The sequence below is a fragment of the Pezoporus occidentalis genome, unplaced genomic scaffold (assembly GCF_034315485.1).
Source record: "Pezoporus occidentalis ecotype Australia unplaced genomic scaffold, CSIRO_AGI_Poc_V1 ctg232, whole genome shotgun sequence".
In the NCBI taxonomy this organism is placed as follows: domain Eukaryota; kingdom Metazoa; phylum Chordata; class Aves; order Psittaciformes; family Psittacidae; genus Pezoporus; species Pezoporus occidentalis.
The window spans coordinates 335,064-352,852 of NW_026914201.1; the positions used below are offsets into that span (position 1 = coordinate 335,064).

The window sequence follows — 17,789 nt, forward strand, 5'->3', positions numbered from 1 at the left end:
TAGAAGATCACAATATTGGATGTTACTGTGTACTGAACTTGAATGCCACATGAAATCTTAATGAAAATAGGAAAAGCAGGAGCTGCACCTCTTTAAGAGAAGTTTGGCTTTATCCAACCACTAAGCTTTCTTATGCAGCCCATTTTATTTGGAAATCAAATAAGTTTTCTAGAAGTTTAGAATGAGTCCAGTGCATAAGAGAAGACAAAAGAGAAGCTAATAAGTAACTGGCATGACTCAGGCAATGATGACCATATGAACTGTTTGCCTAATTGTAGCTCTTCCAAATGTGTTTGTTTACTTTTTATTAAAAAGGAGGTGATGAAATAAAGTTGAATTTCTGTTGTGGGTGGTTTTGTTTGTTTGTTCGTTTTGTTGTTTTTGTTTGGTTTTTTTTTTTCAATATAGAACTTCTGGCTTGTCATAGGCTGTTGAATATTTGTATGATCTTACATGTGTTATGTGGATTTTAGGTTGGATGGACAGTGAGAGTGCACCCTCAGCAAGTTTGCTTATGACACCAAGCTGTGTGGTGGAGTCAACACACTGGAGGGAAGGGATGCCATCCAGAGGGACCTTGACACGCTTGAAAGGTGGCCAATGCCAGCCTCCTGAAGTTCAACAAGGCCAAGTGCAGGGTCCTGCATCTGAGCTGTGGCAATGCCAAGCACAAATACAGGCTGGGTGGAGAATGGATTGAGAGCAGCCCTGAAGAGAGGGACTTGGGTTGTGTCTGAGGACAAGAGTTGCTTGCTGAGAAGCTCAGTGTGCGCTTGAGCCCAGAATCCCCCCATTTGCTGGGCTGTATTCCCAGAGCATGAGCAGCAGGTCAATGGAGGGGATTCTCCACCTCCACCTTGTTTGCTTGAGACCTCCCACTGCTGTCCGGCATCCAGCTCTGGAGCAGCAACACAAGAGGGAGGTGGAACTGCTTGAACAAGTAAAGAGGAGGCCACAAAGGTGCTGTGAGGGCTGGAGCAGCTCTGCTCTGGAGACGGTCTGAGAGAGCTGGGCTTGTTCAGGCTGGGGAAAAGAAGCCTCCCCATGCCTAAAGGGGCTGACTAGAAATCTGGAGAGGGGTTTTTGACAAGGACCTGTAGGGACAGGACAAGGGGAATGGCTTTAACCTGACAGAGGGGAGACTGAGATGAGCTCTTGGGCAGAAGTTCTTCCCTGTGAGGGTGCTGAGGTGCTGGCACAGGTTGCCCAGAGAAGCTGTGGCTGCCCCATCCCTGGCAGTGCTCAAGGCCAGGCTGGACAGGGCTTGGAACAACCTGGTCTAGTGGAAGGTTTCCCTGCCCGTGGCAAGGGGTTGGAACTGGATGAGCTTTAAGGTCCCTTCCAGACCAAACCAGTCTGTGATGCTGTGATTCTCTGCTTTTCAGATTCATATTTTATAGTAATTTACATTCATAATATCTTGTAATGAGTCCACAGGGTAAAACCATGTCACCCAGATTAACACAGAGGTGGAGGGGAGCTCTAATTCTCTGCTAAAGGAAAAGGCAGTAATCTTCAGGCTCACAAGGAGATAGGAGAGCAGGCCACTGGTGTGTGACAGGCAGGCTATAAACAGCAGTTTGACTGTAGAGAAGAAAGATATGCAATAGCATGACAATTTCCCAAGCAGACTGGGAGCTGGAATGTCAAAGCTAAAACTGGAGGGTGAAATGTACATAAAGGTGTAAACCATCAGTCTGCACTAACAGACTGAAAAAAAAATCCTTAGTATGCATTGTCTGAGAAGAAAAAAACAAATCCTGTTCCTCTCAGTACAAAATGCCTGGTATAATGCAGCTGAAGAAAGGATCTGTTTGTTTGGTTTATCCTGTGTTTGATGGTGCAATTATTCAGAATGAGTTCCTGTTTCAAAACAGAAAAGATAAAAATTAACCTTTATTTAGTTTTGTTCATCAAGTTACTTCCTCAATACATCTAAATGGCAGTCTTTTTTCACTTTGACAGTTTGCTTAACTGTGTCTGTGTAGACAAATACTCCACAGCCACTTGTTTCTCCCTTATTATGCAGAAAGTACGAGATTGCATGATTTACTGTATGAAAAGCTACCAGTAAATAAACAAAAATAATAAATAAATATTACTAGGCTGATGTGTTTAAAGTACATCTTGGCTTGCTAACATGAATTTATAAATTAAGGAAATCTAGACCAACACCAAGCAATTAAGCACAGCACGGTGTTTTGTCAGTTTAATATTGAACTGTTATAATTGTAGCAGAGATTAAAAATCTGTCAAATATGCAAAAACAGTGAAATAAATATTGCCACACTGGCATTATGAAGTTATGAGAGAAGTTACGAGTTGTGAGACAGTTGTCTCAGGCCTGTAGCATACAATCTGAAATTATTAGATACTATGATTTGTGACAGAATTGTCTGTTCACTCACCTGTTCTGGAGACCACTTCAGGTTCATGCCACGTACCACCAAAACCTTTCTCTCAAGGAAACCAATTCTAACTCTTGCAACTTTTTTATTTTTGTGTGTGTGTGTGTGTTTTGGTTTTGTTTGTTTCTTTTTATTTTTTTCTTTTTTCAGTATATTTTCTCTGTGAAACCGGTGGGTGTCTCATGTATTAAAATTCATGGACCAACTCTGCATTCAAGAAATTACTGTTGGAATCAATGAACAGTTTATCCTGGTGTATGTATCCCTTGATTGTTTGAGCACTGGTGGTTTGAAATGGTAAATTTCTCATCTTGCTGTCAGCTTGAACCTGTCTTAGGGCAAAGAATGCAAACTGCTACCAATAAACAGCCTTTTCTTTTCCACATGAAGTGTCAGTCATCTCTGCTGCTTTGTTAAGAGGCATTAAAAACTTCGCAATTGACTCAGTTATCTGAACATAGGTGGCTAGTACCATATTAGAGGGCTTAGTGTATCTCACTTGCCACCCAGTTACTGCTTCAAAGAAGCATGGTCTCTGGTAGTCACATACCTTAGAACCCTATAGGCATTCCAGATGGTAACTGACACTTATGTTTAGATAGTGAATTGAGACTCTGCTGAGGTAGGACCTTCAGTACAGGAATAGAACATATTTACAGTTATCTCGTACTGGACCTGCACTGAAGTCTTCTACAGGTTTGCATTTAACCTTCTTTAAAAAGGAGACTTTACACCTATAAATAAAACTTCCACACCAAAAGTAACCATTATAGCACAAAATATTTCCACAGGGAAGTGTACATTTCTTGATCTGCACAAAGTACTTCTTAGTACTTCTTACATTACTAAAATAGCAAAACAGGAGGCAAGATGCTGTGAAGTAAGAAGTACCCCATATGTTCTCTCCTAGACTGCAATCCTTGCTTGGGGACTCCATCTGCATGAAATGGAAATTCATTAAGCAGTAAATCTTTAAAATTCCTTCCCATGCAATTTAAGCTGATGAGTTTGGTACAGGCTCAAGCATATGGTGAGGTGACAGATTTCTTAATGAGGCAGTTACTGGAATAACTTTCAGTAACTGGAGGAACAGTGAAGAACAATCTAGGCAACAAGCCTGAAGATACAAGGTGAAGTAGGTGGTTATCTTAGTGAGCAGAGAACTTCCAGCGCACCATGGCTTTGACATAAGCAAAGCAGGCATCAGGATTATGATTTTTGTTGCACCCTCAAAGCTACTACTATAAGTGATTACCTGTTTGTCTGTGCCTAGAGCTTAACATTAACTGCATAGGGACAAGGATAATACAATCAACTTTTTTCAGTCAGATTGTTTACTTGGTTATATAAAGAAGAGTGGATATTGAGAAATAGCTTAACTGAATAAAATATGCTTGCTCATGACAATGAGTAAGAAAGGGACTCAGGTTATGAACTGAAGATTAATTTCCTCAGCTGAAAACCCTGCAGACTGTCAATCACACGGAGAAAGAATACAATCCTAAGAGTAAAGTACTCACTTGATCCCTCAGTGATTGTGCTGTTTATAGAGCTTCCTCCAGTTGAACTGCATTTTTTGCTATCTTTGAACTGTTTCCGTCTTCTGGCCCACTGGTCTATTGCTTCTTCCTGGGAACTATCACTGGCTCTGGTGTCTTTCATCAAAGGTAGCTTTCTGGTTTTATTCATTTCTGATTTCAAGTCTAGATTATAATCAGACATTGTGAGGAATGTGTAAGACAACTTAAGCAATAATACTGTTAAAAATTTCTGCAATTTAAATACAAGAATAATTTAATCATAGAAATGAAAATACCAAAAAATACTGAATATATTCAGAAAGTGTATATTTTAAACTGAGATCTTCATGCACAGACAAGCACGTGTGATTGCCTTGTGACAGTTGTATCTGTAGGTAAATGCCTAAATAGCCATTTGTATGGCACCCTTTTTATGTAGAAACATGTAAACTGCACATAGATTTTATATAAAAATGTTCATACTTTTTTTCTTTTATATATATTTTGCAGTGGTCAGGATGCAAATATATCAAGTGATACTTAAATATTAAAAGTCTTGCAAGATACACATGTGTCACTGAGCTCTTTTTCCAGGGCAGCTGACTTAATGAGACCCAGGAAACCAATTTCTTGTGGTGTCCTTTGCATGAGTCCTTGCCCCTCTGATAATAATAAAGTTCTCATAAGACCAGCAGAATTCTAGATTGCCTGAACTCCTCTCCCCCATTCTGTTTACAACATTTGCATTCATTTTTCTCTTCTGTTCTAGGTGCTCTCACTCATTGTTGAAAAGCCACATCTTCTTTCCAGTGTGACTGAATTACCAAGTACAGGAAGTCCTATGTTGCAACTAGTGCCCAATGTCTTGACTAAATAGGTTGGTATTCCCACATTGCAAGTAGACTTTGATTCATATAATGAGTTTTAAAACTCTGAATGCTGATATTTCTCTCTGGATGTACATATTTACGTATTTAAGACACGACCTCCATAGCACTGCTAAGAATAACAGGTGGAAAATCAAAATATAATCATACGGCCAAAGTTACAGACCAGATGAAGTGATGGATGAGAAAAACTCATAGATAATTCTTAGCAAAGGGCAAAAGGGAAGAGGAGAAAATAAAATTAAAACACACCTCACTTCTGTGATGTGTGTTTATCCACAGATGTCTAACGTATGAGAAGTCAAGGTTTTTAGCATTCAGGCTTCCTTTGGGGTCTTATTTCTATACCTTGTTCTAAAAAGAACTCTGTTTAAGTAACACTCTATTTATTTTAGTATTTTAGATATTGATCTGTATAGCAATATCTACCTGTACAGTATATCTATATAGTCTATATAGACCAGGTATTTTTGAAATTCCCATTATTAGTGCTAGTCAAGAAAACATGGAAGGACATATCAGAATTTTCTGCAGATATCATGAACTACAAAGATTGTTAAAAACTTTCACACGATTTTTAATATTTTTGAAGGCATTTTCCCATAATAAGAAAGTATGTATTTTTTACCAGTATAAACCTCCTAATCTGCAAACCTGCTGCAAACATTCTCTTATGGAGAGGACAATCTGTGTTAAATTCACATATAACTTGATTAATATTAAAAAATTAAAATTAAAGTGTTTGGAGCAATATTTAAAAATCACATACATATATATGTGTGTGTACATATTCATAATGTAAAAAGCTAACATTATAGTATGCAGTGTCCCTGTACAGCTTTACATTTTTATGATTCAAAACATTCCTTTTAAAGACCAGTCACGGATATGGGTAGATGGATTACAGAAGAGAAGAAAATAAGATTTTCTAAAGGATTAACTATTAAAAATAATTCTTTTTCATATGCAGTTTTCTTAACTACTTAAAGGAGGAGAAAAGAAGGTTAAATGATACACTTAAGGTCATTCCATGACATTTAAAGGCTTAGCCAGAATTAGGACTGAGATGTACTTAGAATTTAGTATTTGCTTTTAGATCACATGGATTCCAAAAACAGATCTATGTGGTTTTAAACATTGACTAGAGCTCTGAGCTCATTCACATGGCAACTCCAAAAAAACCCTCCTGTTTTGTTGTTTGCTTCTTTCACTAGGTGTACAGGGTGAGTTGATTGTTTGATGTAGGAAACCTAGTTCTTGAGCAAAGCTGTATTAAATTTTTATTTATTTAGTAAAGATAGCTGCTAGGATCCTCAGCACAATAACTGCTTATTATAACCAAATGGCCAAGTATACCAACATTATCTCTTTGAAAGACAGCAATATACTTTCATTTTCCCCAAAAAGACGTCACCAAAGCACTAAACCACCTATGTAAGTGATACCAACTCCAAAAGTCTTATAACACGTACCTTTCTGACTAATATGTTTTACTGATGATGGGGGGATATCTGCATTCTGATGAAAATCTTGTTTCATTTCAGTCTTTCTCTCAACTTCATCAGAGCTGGATTTGGCTAACTGAGGCAGTTGATGTGCTCCAGGCTCTCTCCTTAAGCTATCATCAGTTGACTGTTTACAGCAAATGTTCTCTGGTCCTTCCTTGGCATTTGAATGTTCTGTGAAATTCTCCTTGTTTTCCGTATATGCTGAAGAGGTAGATAAAATGGCATTCACTGCTGAGTTGTTATGGCAATTGGAGTCAACAAGGATATTCACAGATATGTCTTGTGTCTCAGAAAAGCTTTCTGATTCATTATTAATGTCATGCTCCTCAGGATATAATAACAAGGATGACAAGAAGGATTTTTCATCTATACTGCAGGGAAGTTTAGGCTCCTTTCTCACTGCAGAGCCAAAAGAATCAGGTATCAATTTAGTCTCGCCTTGGACAAGTCTTTGTTCTAGACCTCCAGTTATCACAGTCATTACTGACCCTCTCCTTTTCTTTTCTACCTCAGTCTCTGCAGTGGGTAGGTATAAACCTGAAAACTGGTTTTGAGCACATTCTGTAGATGTGCAGTTAGTACTTTCCTTGCCACTAATACATTCACCTGAAGGGCTTCTAGAATATGGAGAGACCTGTATCAGCTGAGCTTTGTTCTGCAATTCCTTATGATTTTCTAGATGGTTGTACTCTGGTGTCCCTTCGTCTAAAGCATCTTCAGTAGCCTCAGAGCCTTCCTCCCATATGGCCAGGTTTCTCAGAGGTCCTTCATGCCCATTTTCTTTTTTCTTATTTACAATACCACTGGAATGACGACTCTCCATTAGAGTTTCTTCACCTTGCCCCACATAGCCTGCAGAGTCATTCAGTAAACAAGCGTCACCTAGGCTTTCCTTGGGTTCAGATGTATAAATGGTAATATCATGATCAAATGATGTGAAAGCATAATGATATGAAGACATAAGACCTTGCAGACTTCTCAGTGAGGAGGTCAAGTCAGGACACTTACCAAGTCCTATATAGCTGGTGTGAACAAGTGAGTTCTTGTTATTAACATCTGTTTTGGTCTCCTTAGGAAATACTTTTAAGGATGGCAATGAATAAAACCCAGAACCCCTTCTAGGGTGCACTATTGATGGTACATCAAAGGTAGTATCTGGGAAAGACTTTCTTCTTCCTGGTTTTTGCCCTGTATTTCTACATTTATCACAGTTTTTTATTTTTTGACCTAATATGTTGTTCTTACTGATATTCTCCTTCCCAGAGTTTGAGTTATTCCAAGTATTACTAGCTACAAGACAATTTGTGTTATCTAATTTTGAGAAAAGTATTTTGTCTTTTGAAAAATCTTCCTTTTCACTGGTGTGCTCTCCACAGTCCTTTTTGTTATGTTTACAGAAATAGCTTTCTTCCTCAAAATTTTTCAAAGCTGGAGAAAAGCTGTCAGATTCCTTTCTGTCACTAATAGGGTATAAAGATACTCTCTCTGCAATTGTACCTAAATGCATTTCATCACAGTCAGCAAATTCTTGAGGTGGAGGTAGAAGTGTACATCCATCTAGGAATGTATAGCCTACTTTTTCACGGAAGCTAAAAGATGACTCACAATCTGTATTGTGAGGCGCCTCTGTTACAGAATAATCTGTTTCACTCCAGTACGTGTCTTCGTGTTCCCTGTTGCAGGGTTTGCTCTGTGCCTGTTCACCAGGTTTGATGCTAACCTTTAGACTTTTTTTTCTGCTGGTAAATTCCACTTCAATTTCCTTTGTGTCAATGGTCAATTTCAGGGAAGCATTTTTGTTGACATCAGTTTGAATTTTATGTTTAGAGAATCCCTTATATTGCTCACTGTGTTCTGCTGAGTGGTCAGTTAAAGGGCACTGGTACTTTGAACATTTTGAACACTGGCTTTTCTGGTATTTCCTTTCATGACAATCTTTATTGTTCTTTGAACTTTTCTGTTTTCCAGCTACAAGATTTGTTCCAGAATCAAACAAAGAAACATTCTTAATTTCTACTTTCACACTAAAAGAACCACATTTTACTTCTGCAGTAATTTTCCCAGTAGTAGAGCTAACCAGCTCTACAGGGTCTGGCTTGCCCCATAGTGTAATTTTTCCTGTGGATGAGCCCTCTGATTCACCAAAAGTTACTGTAGTTAGGATCTCATCTTGCTGAGGAGAGAACATTTGAGGAGAGTAGTTCTTTTCTTTCTTTCCTTCTTTTTCGCTGTCTGATACATTATCAAGGTCTTTATCTTCAGATGTGTCTGAGCTACTCTGATTCTTGTTTTCATGATCTTTTCCATCTTCTTCAGTACCCTTTACATCCAGTGGCTCAGTGAAGCAAGCCAGAGCCTCATCTGCTTTATTTTCAAGGCTTCCTACATTTTGCTGGCATTTACAAATGGGTGACAACTGTTCATCTAATTTAAGGTAAACAAGAGAAAAAAAAAACACAAAACATTTTTCCTATGATTTGGTAAGCAGTATCACAAATGTATGATTATCTTTGAGGCATTTTTTCTTAAAAATGTCTATTTTATCTTTAAGGTGAGTGTATATTTTTTACTTTTTTTTTTTTCATTTCAGTATTAACTTCTCTTGTTTTAATTATCTGATGTAATCAGATAAACAAGGTAGGCCATGTTAACTCACTCTGATTGGAGTAAATTAATATATTAACAACTTTTTTTCCTCAGAAAGTTTTACAGTTGTTAGGGGATAAGGTATTCTATTTACGTATAGAAACATCTATCCCTTTTACTTCCATTACTTCTCTCAGTATTTACTTTGTTCCTGTGAAGGCACTGGGGCAATCAGTATCCCAGTGCATGTTTGCAGTTTGGGTAAATTACATGGAACTTGACTTTTATAACAATTTTACAGATGAGTAAACAGAGGGGTTATTGGATTTTATCACAATCATGTAGCATATCAGTGGCATGCTGACAGAGGCGTGAACCACAGCTCCCTGTTCCAAGAAGAAAGATACTGTTTCCCGATGGGAGCTGTACTAGGCAAGATTCCATGGCATTCATATAATCACATAAAATTCTGCTTTGCTTAGGCTTTTTTCTCTTAGGTTATATGCATTAGAGGATAACAGTATACAGTAACATCTACTTAAGTAGGATTAGACGACTTAGGCAATATTGAGACATTTACAGCAAGAGTGCTCAAAATTTGAGGCAATTTGACATCACTATATTTGGAAAGACTTTGCCAGAGATAGCAGCTCATCTAAAATAAAGCAGCTAGCTTCATCAAGACGTTACCTGTACGTACCCATACATGAGTGTAAATATTTCCAATTTGACAAAAAGTTTTGGGCACAAAGATGGAATTCTGTCTTGATGAGTAAATGGAGCGCAAACACCTATGATTCTGATGTTTTTACTTCAGATTAAACATTTCTGTAAACTTACATTCTCTGGAATCAGAGCTCTTTCTGCCCTTGCAGCTTTTTCTTCTTTTTCTACTCATTTCTAAGAACTGAGGGCATCTGGGTTGCACTCTTCTGTCTGGGAGGGAAAACATTGGATAATGAGAAAGTTTCTCTGGAATTATTTTGCTCTCTAACTTTCTCAGGCTCTCTAACTTGGCTTCTCTGCTGCAGAAGAACTGACTGGTTATAATGAAAAGCAGAAAAGTGCTAAAGCCCATGCGTCTGTTTTCTTCTCTTGTGGTTTTTTGTTGGCTTTTTTGTTTGTTTGGTTGGTTCGTTGGCTTGGTTTGTTTTTTTTTTTGACAAAATTTTCAAAGTTTTCCAAATAAAAGCTTAAAATCAAGGTCTGATGATCTCAGCCATGGGGCCTGAACCAATACTCTTTAAAGTCTGTGGGAGATTTGGGCAGTGGCTGACCTTTTCCAGCCTATGATTTTATTCGATTCTGAGTTTTAGAGATTAATATTTTCTTTAAAGCATTCATTTTAAATTCCATCTTATTTATACACATAATGAAATATATAATAATCATTGTTTCTTAATTAAGTCAGGCTTACTTAATTAAAAGAATAAAAGGCCTCAGCCTTGACTAAGTGCATAACTGAGCTGCATGGAGAGTAAGCCAAGACCAATCTGCATCTCACAGTTTGGGCTCTCCTTTGCATTTATTTGAGGGAAGAAGAAAATTTTCTTCAATTATTTTTTCAAATATAGGGGAACTTGTTGTATGTAAAATCAATTGATAATTCTGGCTTAGTACTGAAGACCTACTCCACTCAAAATTAAATGGCAGTGGAAACCTTCTAACAATTGATGTAAAAATGTTTTTCATGAAACCGATAAAATAAAACCAGTTTATTTGTGTTTCTCCAGAGGCCTGTGGGAAATTTCACTCTCTGAATTTAATGGGTGTTAAGAAACACGGTATCAAAAAAGGCTCAGCCCAAGGGAAACATTAGGAATGCAACTATTTGTGTACTTTAATAATTTGAGACAAATGAAGAATCCCTAAAACCTCAACAGGGAGCTGAGCCTTGCATCCATGCTTAGTTAGGCAGTCATTTTCTTGGTGCTTCACTGAACTGAGACCTTAAATTTATATTGAACTAAGCAGAACAGCTAAAATCCAGAAGTTCCCTATCATTCCTATCATGCAATGGGGCTGAATACTGACTGATGGCATGATAGTAATGGAAGAGATCTGTATACCATGCAGCAGGGTACTATGTAGAGGCTATTTAACCAGTTAGAATTGGTAGCATTTTCTGGAATTGATGTTTCATTGCAAAACAGACCAAACCTTACAACTGTCTTTATTTATTTATTTTATTTACTGTATTGAAATAAAATGGAAATAGTAAATTTTTAAAAATAAGTCCGTGCATTAGGATTTGCTTCTATTTATTTAATCCAAACATTTTCTATTGTATTCTTAATGATGTTGGAATAGATAATTCACATTGTTTGAAATCAGAAGTATTTGAACTAGACTCTTCATGTTTGACAATCGTATAACTGTATGCACTACAGATTACTTTTTACTGTAAAGAAAATCTGAATTTTACTAAATGCTGAACGCACCTTACATGGTAGGAATCTATTTAGTACATAACGTGTTCAAGGCCCATTTTCAGAGAAAAATAACAGGCATGACATATTGCACATCAGTGCAAAGGAAGATCATATTCATTTAAGTTTCTCCTCATAGTTGTAATGCATGTTTTGCCAGGTTTTGTCATGGCAAAACATCATAAAATTTTGCGGAATAAATTCTAGATCTAAGATGATCAACAGTTCTACTATTATTGAAATAGCACTCAGTGACACGGGCCAACCTGAAAGTACTGAAGGTAAATAAGCCCTGGTTCTCTGCATGCCAGGATTATGGGAAATGCTCTAGTACCTTCTAAAACTTAACAATTTGAGCATGCAGCTGTGAAACCATCAGTAAAGACAGCCCCGGGTCAAAGCTGCTCACAGTGGTAGGATTACACATTTTGCTATGTGGTCAAAGATGTAAAACCTAAGTGAACAGGTTGATTAAGCTGTTATATTTTGGGTATTTTTCTTTAGTTCTTTCTGTAACTGGTTGTAAGTAGATCAAAATAATAATTTAGAATGATTGTTTGCACTGTTCAGTTGTGATTAGATCTCTCAGATGTTAAGTTTCATATTTGTATAGGTCTGATTTTAGTTGTACATGCAGTGTGTTAAACTGTTGATATCTTAATTTTCAAGTAAGCATTGTAAAGAATCTTTATCATGCAAATAGCTTTGTTGTCCCTTCTACATTTCCATATGTTATTTTATGCTTTCTCCCCTAAGGGAGAAAGAAACACATAACAACACACATAAAAAGAGACATCAGTTCTCTGTTTTTCAGTTATCTTTGATGTGTGTTTTTCTTGCATATCTTTGCCTGCTCTTGCTTTGTTCGTCCTACAGTTGAGGTGTGCTAACAGAATTAGGAATCCCATAATCTTTAGTCCTAGTCACATGAGCAGACTCATTGACCTGAGTAAGGATTAGTTGCACGCATCAGGACAGCAGTGTAAGACCCTGCATTAGGGACTGTTCTGTCCATTGCTGGACACTAGATGAACATTAGTTCAATTAGCTTAAATAAGAATACAGGCACTCAACAGTTCACTGTATGGAAGGCAACATTCAATGACATGGTGCTCTATGCGGCAGGTTATTCTTCCGACAATCAGCAGTGCTTGGGTTAGCTCAGAATAACAGCTTCTTAATTTTGAGTGAAAGATCACTCTCCACCATAAATACAGTTAAAGCTCTGTCTAGAATGTGTTGATTTTCACCATGAATAACATCTGTAATAGTATTTCGTTCAGGATAATGCAGGTGATGACAAGCTTTGTGATAATAAAGGCAACAAAATATTTTTCTAACGTATGACTCTAAGATCACCTTGATGGGTATGAAAAGTTTCCTTGAAAAATGCTGTCTGGAAGTAAAATTGAAAATATGGGAGGTATTTTACTTTGCTTTTATGTATCTCTACAATGGAGATTTTATGTGTTTTCTTAAGTTTTACAAACACGCATGTTCAGAGAACCTGTACAGTAATGATGAGACACTGGAAGAAAAAAAACAACAAAAAAAAAGGAATGGAAAATATGGAGGAAATATTTATAATGTTGAATTAGAATGGTGTAGTGAATTAGAATGCAAATACATTTGCAAAATATTTAGTATTCTTTCAGGATAATATTAATTTCCCTTTTAGATGGTAATTGTCTTTCTTAAAATTTCAGTATCCTATGTTGTAGAAGACATGTCACTGTGGGCCTCATCTACATGAGTTTTGAACGGTTCCAGGGATGGTGATTCCACCACTGCTCTGGGTAGCCTGTTCCAATACCTGACAACCCTCTTGGTGAAGAAATTTTCTCTACTATCCAATCTAAACCTCGCCTGGCACAGCTTGAGGCTGTTTCTTCTTATCCTATTGATCCAGCCTGTCCAGATCTCTCTGCAGAGCCTTCCTGCCCTCCAGCAGATCAACACTCCCACCGAACCTGGTGTCATCTGCAAATTTACTGAGGGTGGACTTGATCTCCTTATCCAGATCATCAATAAAGATATTAAACAAGACTTGCCCAACTACTAGGCCCTGGGGAACACTACGAGTGACTGGTCACCAACTAGATGTGACATCATTCATCACCACTCTTTGGGCTTGGCCAAAAGAACAATGATGTCACAGAACACGCCAAACCCTTCTTCTTCATTTACTGTCTGTACAGAATCCTACTTTTGTCCACATTGCCCTAGATACCTTTACACCAAATTTTGTTCTCATTGACTTCCATTGTGTCTCTTCTTTTTTTTCTCAATATTCTATTCCACCCATATTCTACAATACTATATAATAACTGATTTTTGCTTTATTTCTCAAGTCAATAGAAACATCATTAGAATGATTTGTGCATGAGAGCCTGTTGGTTCCATACAAACTAGGCAGAAAGCGTTCATCATTGATTTACCTCTTATTTACCTCATTCAAGTACATTTTACTCAAGTGCCTTCTGTTTTCTGCCTTTTTTCTACAAAGTTACTCCAAATCTCTTTATAAAGCACCCACTATTACCTTAATTGAATAATTTCTGAAACCCCATTTCTGCAGTACCGTTGCCAAAGAACGTATTTTATGCCAAACACATGCAAAAAAAGTGATGCATTATCAAAAATGCCTGTCTTTATAGTATTTCTTACTCACTGCCTCAGCTGGCAGGTATCTTATTTTCATTTGTTTATAGTTTCTTGTATATATTTTCCAGAAAAGACTGATCTTCAAAAATATTTTTGCAAAATGTGCAGAATAAATAAACAAGGCAACCATTTACAGGGGCTGTAACAGTACTCTAAAGCATTTTACAAAAGTATTTAAAACATGATTTATATGGCTGCAATGAATCAGCTTCCATTAGAACGGAATTCAGTAATTATCTGGGAGTATCCAATTAGCTGTAAGAAGAGCATATTCAAATGAAACACTTAGAAAGGCATGGATAAGTGAAATGAATCTACAACAGGTATTGTGTTAGTACTCTGTGATCAACCTCTTTTTTCCATGAAATGTGCTGGGAGACTTTTAATGAGCACACTGAATCAGGATCTTGCTTTTTCAGATCATGAAAATACAGCAAACACCAGTGAGTAATATTTCTGATTCTCAAGGAAGGTTACTGTCTAAGCAACCAAGAACATCACTTATGACATAGATAAGCATGTTCAGGAATTCCAAACCCCATGTAATGATCTTTTGCATTATTTTGGACTCTTCTATAAACAACCAGTGACACTAAAGTGTTATATAGGCTTTCACCAATCTTTTTTAAATGAATATTGGGTATACTATTCTCACTATTATGTTAAAGATATCCCCCTGAGGAAGGACGCTCTTCATCTGTAAGAAAGGCTAATAAAGTAACAAAAGCTTTAAAAATTACTTGAACTAACAACTGAAAATGCAAGTGACAAGAAATTCATAGTAAAAAATAGTTCAGCTGTCATGGGCTGTATATGAACAAGCATTTCTGCCTTTTTAGGGAGAAGTCAGGTTCAGCTTTCCGTTCTTAAAATTCTGCAAAACCATATCTAAACCTAATTTTATTACAAAACCTCTGCCTACTTACTAAGCTAACCTTGATGTCTGTTTATTTATCTTGAGGTTTTGGCACAACAAGGAGAAAGAATGTATTAATAAGAATAAGCATTTATTTCATGTTTTGGAGGTATTTCATTTCTGCATCAACGTTTGTCATTTCTACCCTCATTGAAAGATATACACTGTTTTTCACTGCAACGAAATGGAAAACCATTAGGTAGCCTCTGTGCTGTAAATGGTTCATGCAGATCATGTGATGATTTTAACACAAGTAGTGTATAATGAGTATTTCAACATAATGCTCAGATTTTTTCCAGTGTTATCAGTTTAATACAATGAATGTTCATGAATTTATTATTATGTATGTAAAACCATAGTTTTAGAAACTGGCATAGAGAACATACGTTATTGGGTGTTATAGTTCTGCTAATACTGGATAATATAATTTTGTCGTCAGCAGAATTACTGAAAATATATTAAAAAAAAAAATTCCCATGAATTGCCACTTTTGTTTGCACTGTTGGACCTCTGCAACTCCTCTTTTGAGACCAAAGGACAACTGCTAATTTGAATGATAGCTGGATTAGCCCTTTTCTTCTCCATGAGTTTGTCATTCTGGCATTTAGTGTGCTATCTTGCATTTTTGTTTCTGTTTTGGCATCAAATTCAGGATTTGTCAATACCAAAAATGTCTTTCAGATGTGATGTGGCAATTGGTCATGAAATTAGTAGAAAGCTTAGTATAACATTTCCAATAATGAAGTATAGTTCTGTAGTCAAAGGTGTTATGTTACTGTCAATAAAATACAATTCTTTTTTGAACTGAATTATTCAACTTTTTTTGAGCTTCAGAATTATTCATCTATCATAATAATGTAAATGCAAAAATCTTTGATTTTACGTGAAATTCAGCTCACTAAAAGAAACTTGCTCAATAATTGTACTCTTAACAATTGTCTTTGAAAATTAGCTAGTTTTAATGTCTATGACTACAAATCACAATTAAGTGACAAAAATCTTAATTTCTCATAGAATGTGGCAAGTAAGGGCCAAAAAGGCCTATCTTAGCTTCTCTGATTTGATTTCTGTTATCTAAATGCAGAACCTTTCATACCATATTTTCTGAATATGCAATTTCCATGCAGGGTCACTTTCTCTAGAAAACACACAATTTATACTGCTAAAATTAGGAGTAATTTGGGTTTGGAATGACAAAAAATTGTATATTTATTATATCACAGGCTCTTTTTTAGTTTTAGGAGGTATGTTGAAAGATGCCTATGTCTTCACTGACCTGGGAGAGCTCCATTGTTAGAATGGGTCTCTCCTTAAAGAGGAACTGTTAACAAAGAACTTTATCAAAGGCAGGTTATTGTGCAGGATGATGAAAAGGTAGGGAAAAAAACTACTACCAATGCTTATTTAAGTGCTGCAGACTGAGTTTATAAGCGCCTCTATCAAATGCAGATGGACAATACAAATAAATGGAAGTTCATTCAGGTAGGCTTTCACTTCTAAAATTTTATTCTACTACACTTTAAATTCCTATACCCTAAAATGAGAAGATACACACAGTCTTAGGAATCAAAAATCCATCTTAGAAATCCCTTCTACTTAGGAAACTTATCATTCTTCTCTATTCAGAAAACCAAACTACATACTGAACTGTAACTGAAATTCTTTAAACCGTATCTCTGTAAGAAACCAGCAGAAATCCTGTCTTTTGTAAAAGCTGAGTTCCATCCATCAGTAAGTATAGAATGCTGACAGCTTATCTTTAAATAAAAAAAAGTTTGTACTTACTGTTACTACAAGCAAGTATTAATTTTCCTCAGATACGTGCATGCTGTTATGGCCTCTCTGTGAATACTTTGCTTTTCTAAGCTCACAAAGGATGGGCTCACTGTCTTGGTAAGGCTTAATAGGATAAGTTCAAATATTTTTTTCCTTTGGACTTACCCACTTCTGTACTGTCAAGCCCAGTCAGCAATGATATGCTATAAATACTTATCATTTCAATCACTGAAGCAATAAAGGACTAATAGTTATTTAATTTTTAACACCTAAAGCAGAGAAGAAAAATAACTCAACTTACTTGGGTTTTATAAAATGTCAGCTTTGTCTGAAAAGTCTTAACCAGATTACCTAACTAGCAGTAAAGATAAAAGAGGGAGCAATGTTGCTCACAGCCTTGTGCCACTTCTTTTTCTATTTCTGTCTCCTAAGCTCAGAATTGGATTAGTATATTTAATTCCATGACTGGTCTACCTTTAATTAGCCCACTGACATCCACCCCTTTTTCCTTCACTTGGCAATATTCCTACACAAACCACAGAATGTGATTTTAATTATAGTATCAACACTGGAATGATGTTATTTTTCAAATGTTTACACATATCCAATATGAAAAAAAAAGATGAAAGTAGCATGCTTACAGTGAAAATGCAGTTTATAAAATTATCACAACTGCTATTGTGTTTACGTGGTATGTTAAAAACACATAAGAAGGACATGGAGGTGCAGGAGCAAGTCCAGAGTAGGCCACAAGGATGATCAGAGGGCTGGAGCACCTCACGTATAAGAACAGGATGAGAAAGTTGGGGCTGTTCAGCCTGGAGAAGAGAAGGCTGCATGGAGACCTCATAGCAGCCTTCCAGTATCTGAAGGGGGCCTATAAGAATGCTGGGGAGGGGCTCTTCATTAGGGACTGCAGTAGTAGCACAAGGGGTAATGGGTTAAAACTTAAACAGGGGAAGTTTAGATAGGATATAAGGAAGAAGTTCTTTACTGTAAAGGTGGTGAGGCACTGGAATGGGTTGCCCAAAGAAGCCGTGGCAGTGTTCAAGGCGAGGTTTGACAGAGCCTTGGGCGACATTGTCTAGTGTGAGG

General features: G+C 36.8%; 1 protein-coding gene across 1 annotated transcript; it reads right to left on the minus strand.

Moving 5' to 3' along the window:
- Positions 1-1,846: 1,846 nt before the first annotated feature.
- LOC134165194 (uncharacterized) lies at positions 1,847-9,987 on the minus strand. Its single transcript, XM_062621730.1, has 4 exons — positions 9,750-9,987; positions 6,288-8,747; positions 3,929-4,111; positions 1,847-1,863 (listed from the first exon to the last, which is right to left on the minus strand). Exons 1-4 carry the CDS (start codon positions 9,985-9,987, stop codon positions 1,847-1,849), a joined length of 2,898 nt encoding a protein of 965 aa, XP_062477714.1.
- Between the last annotated feature and the right edge of the window lie 7,802 nt (positions 9,988-17,789).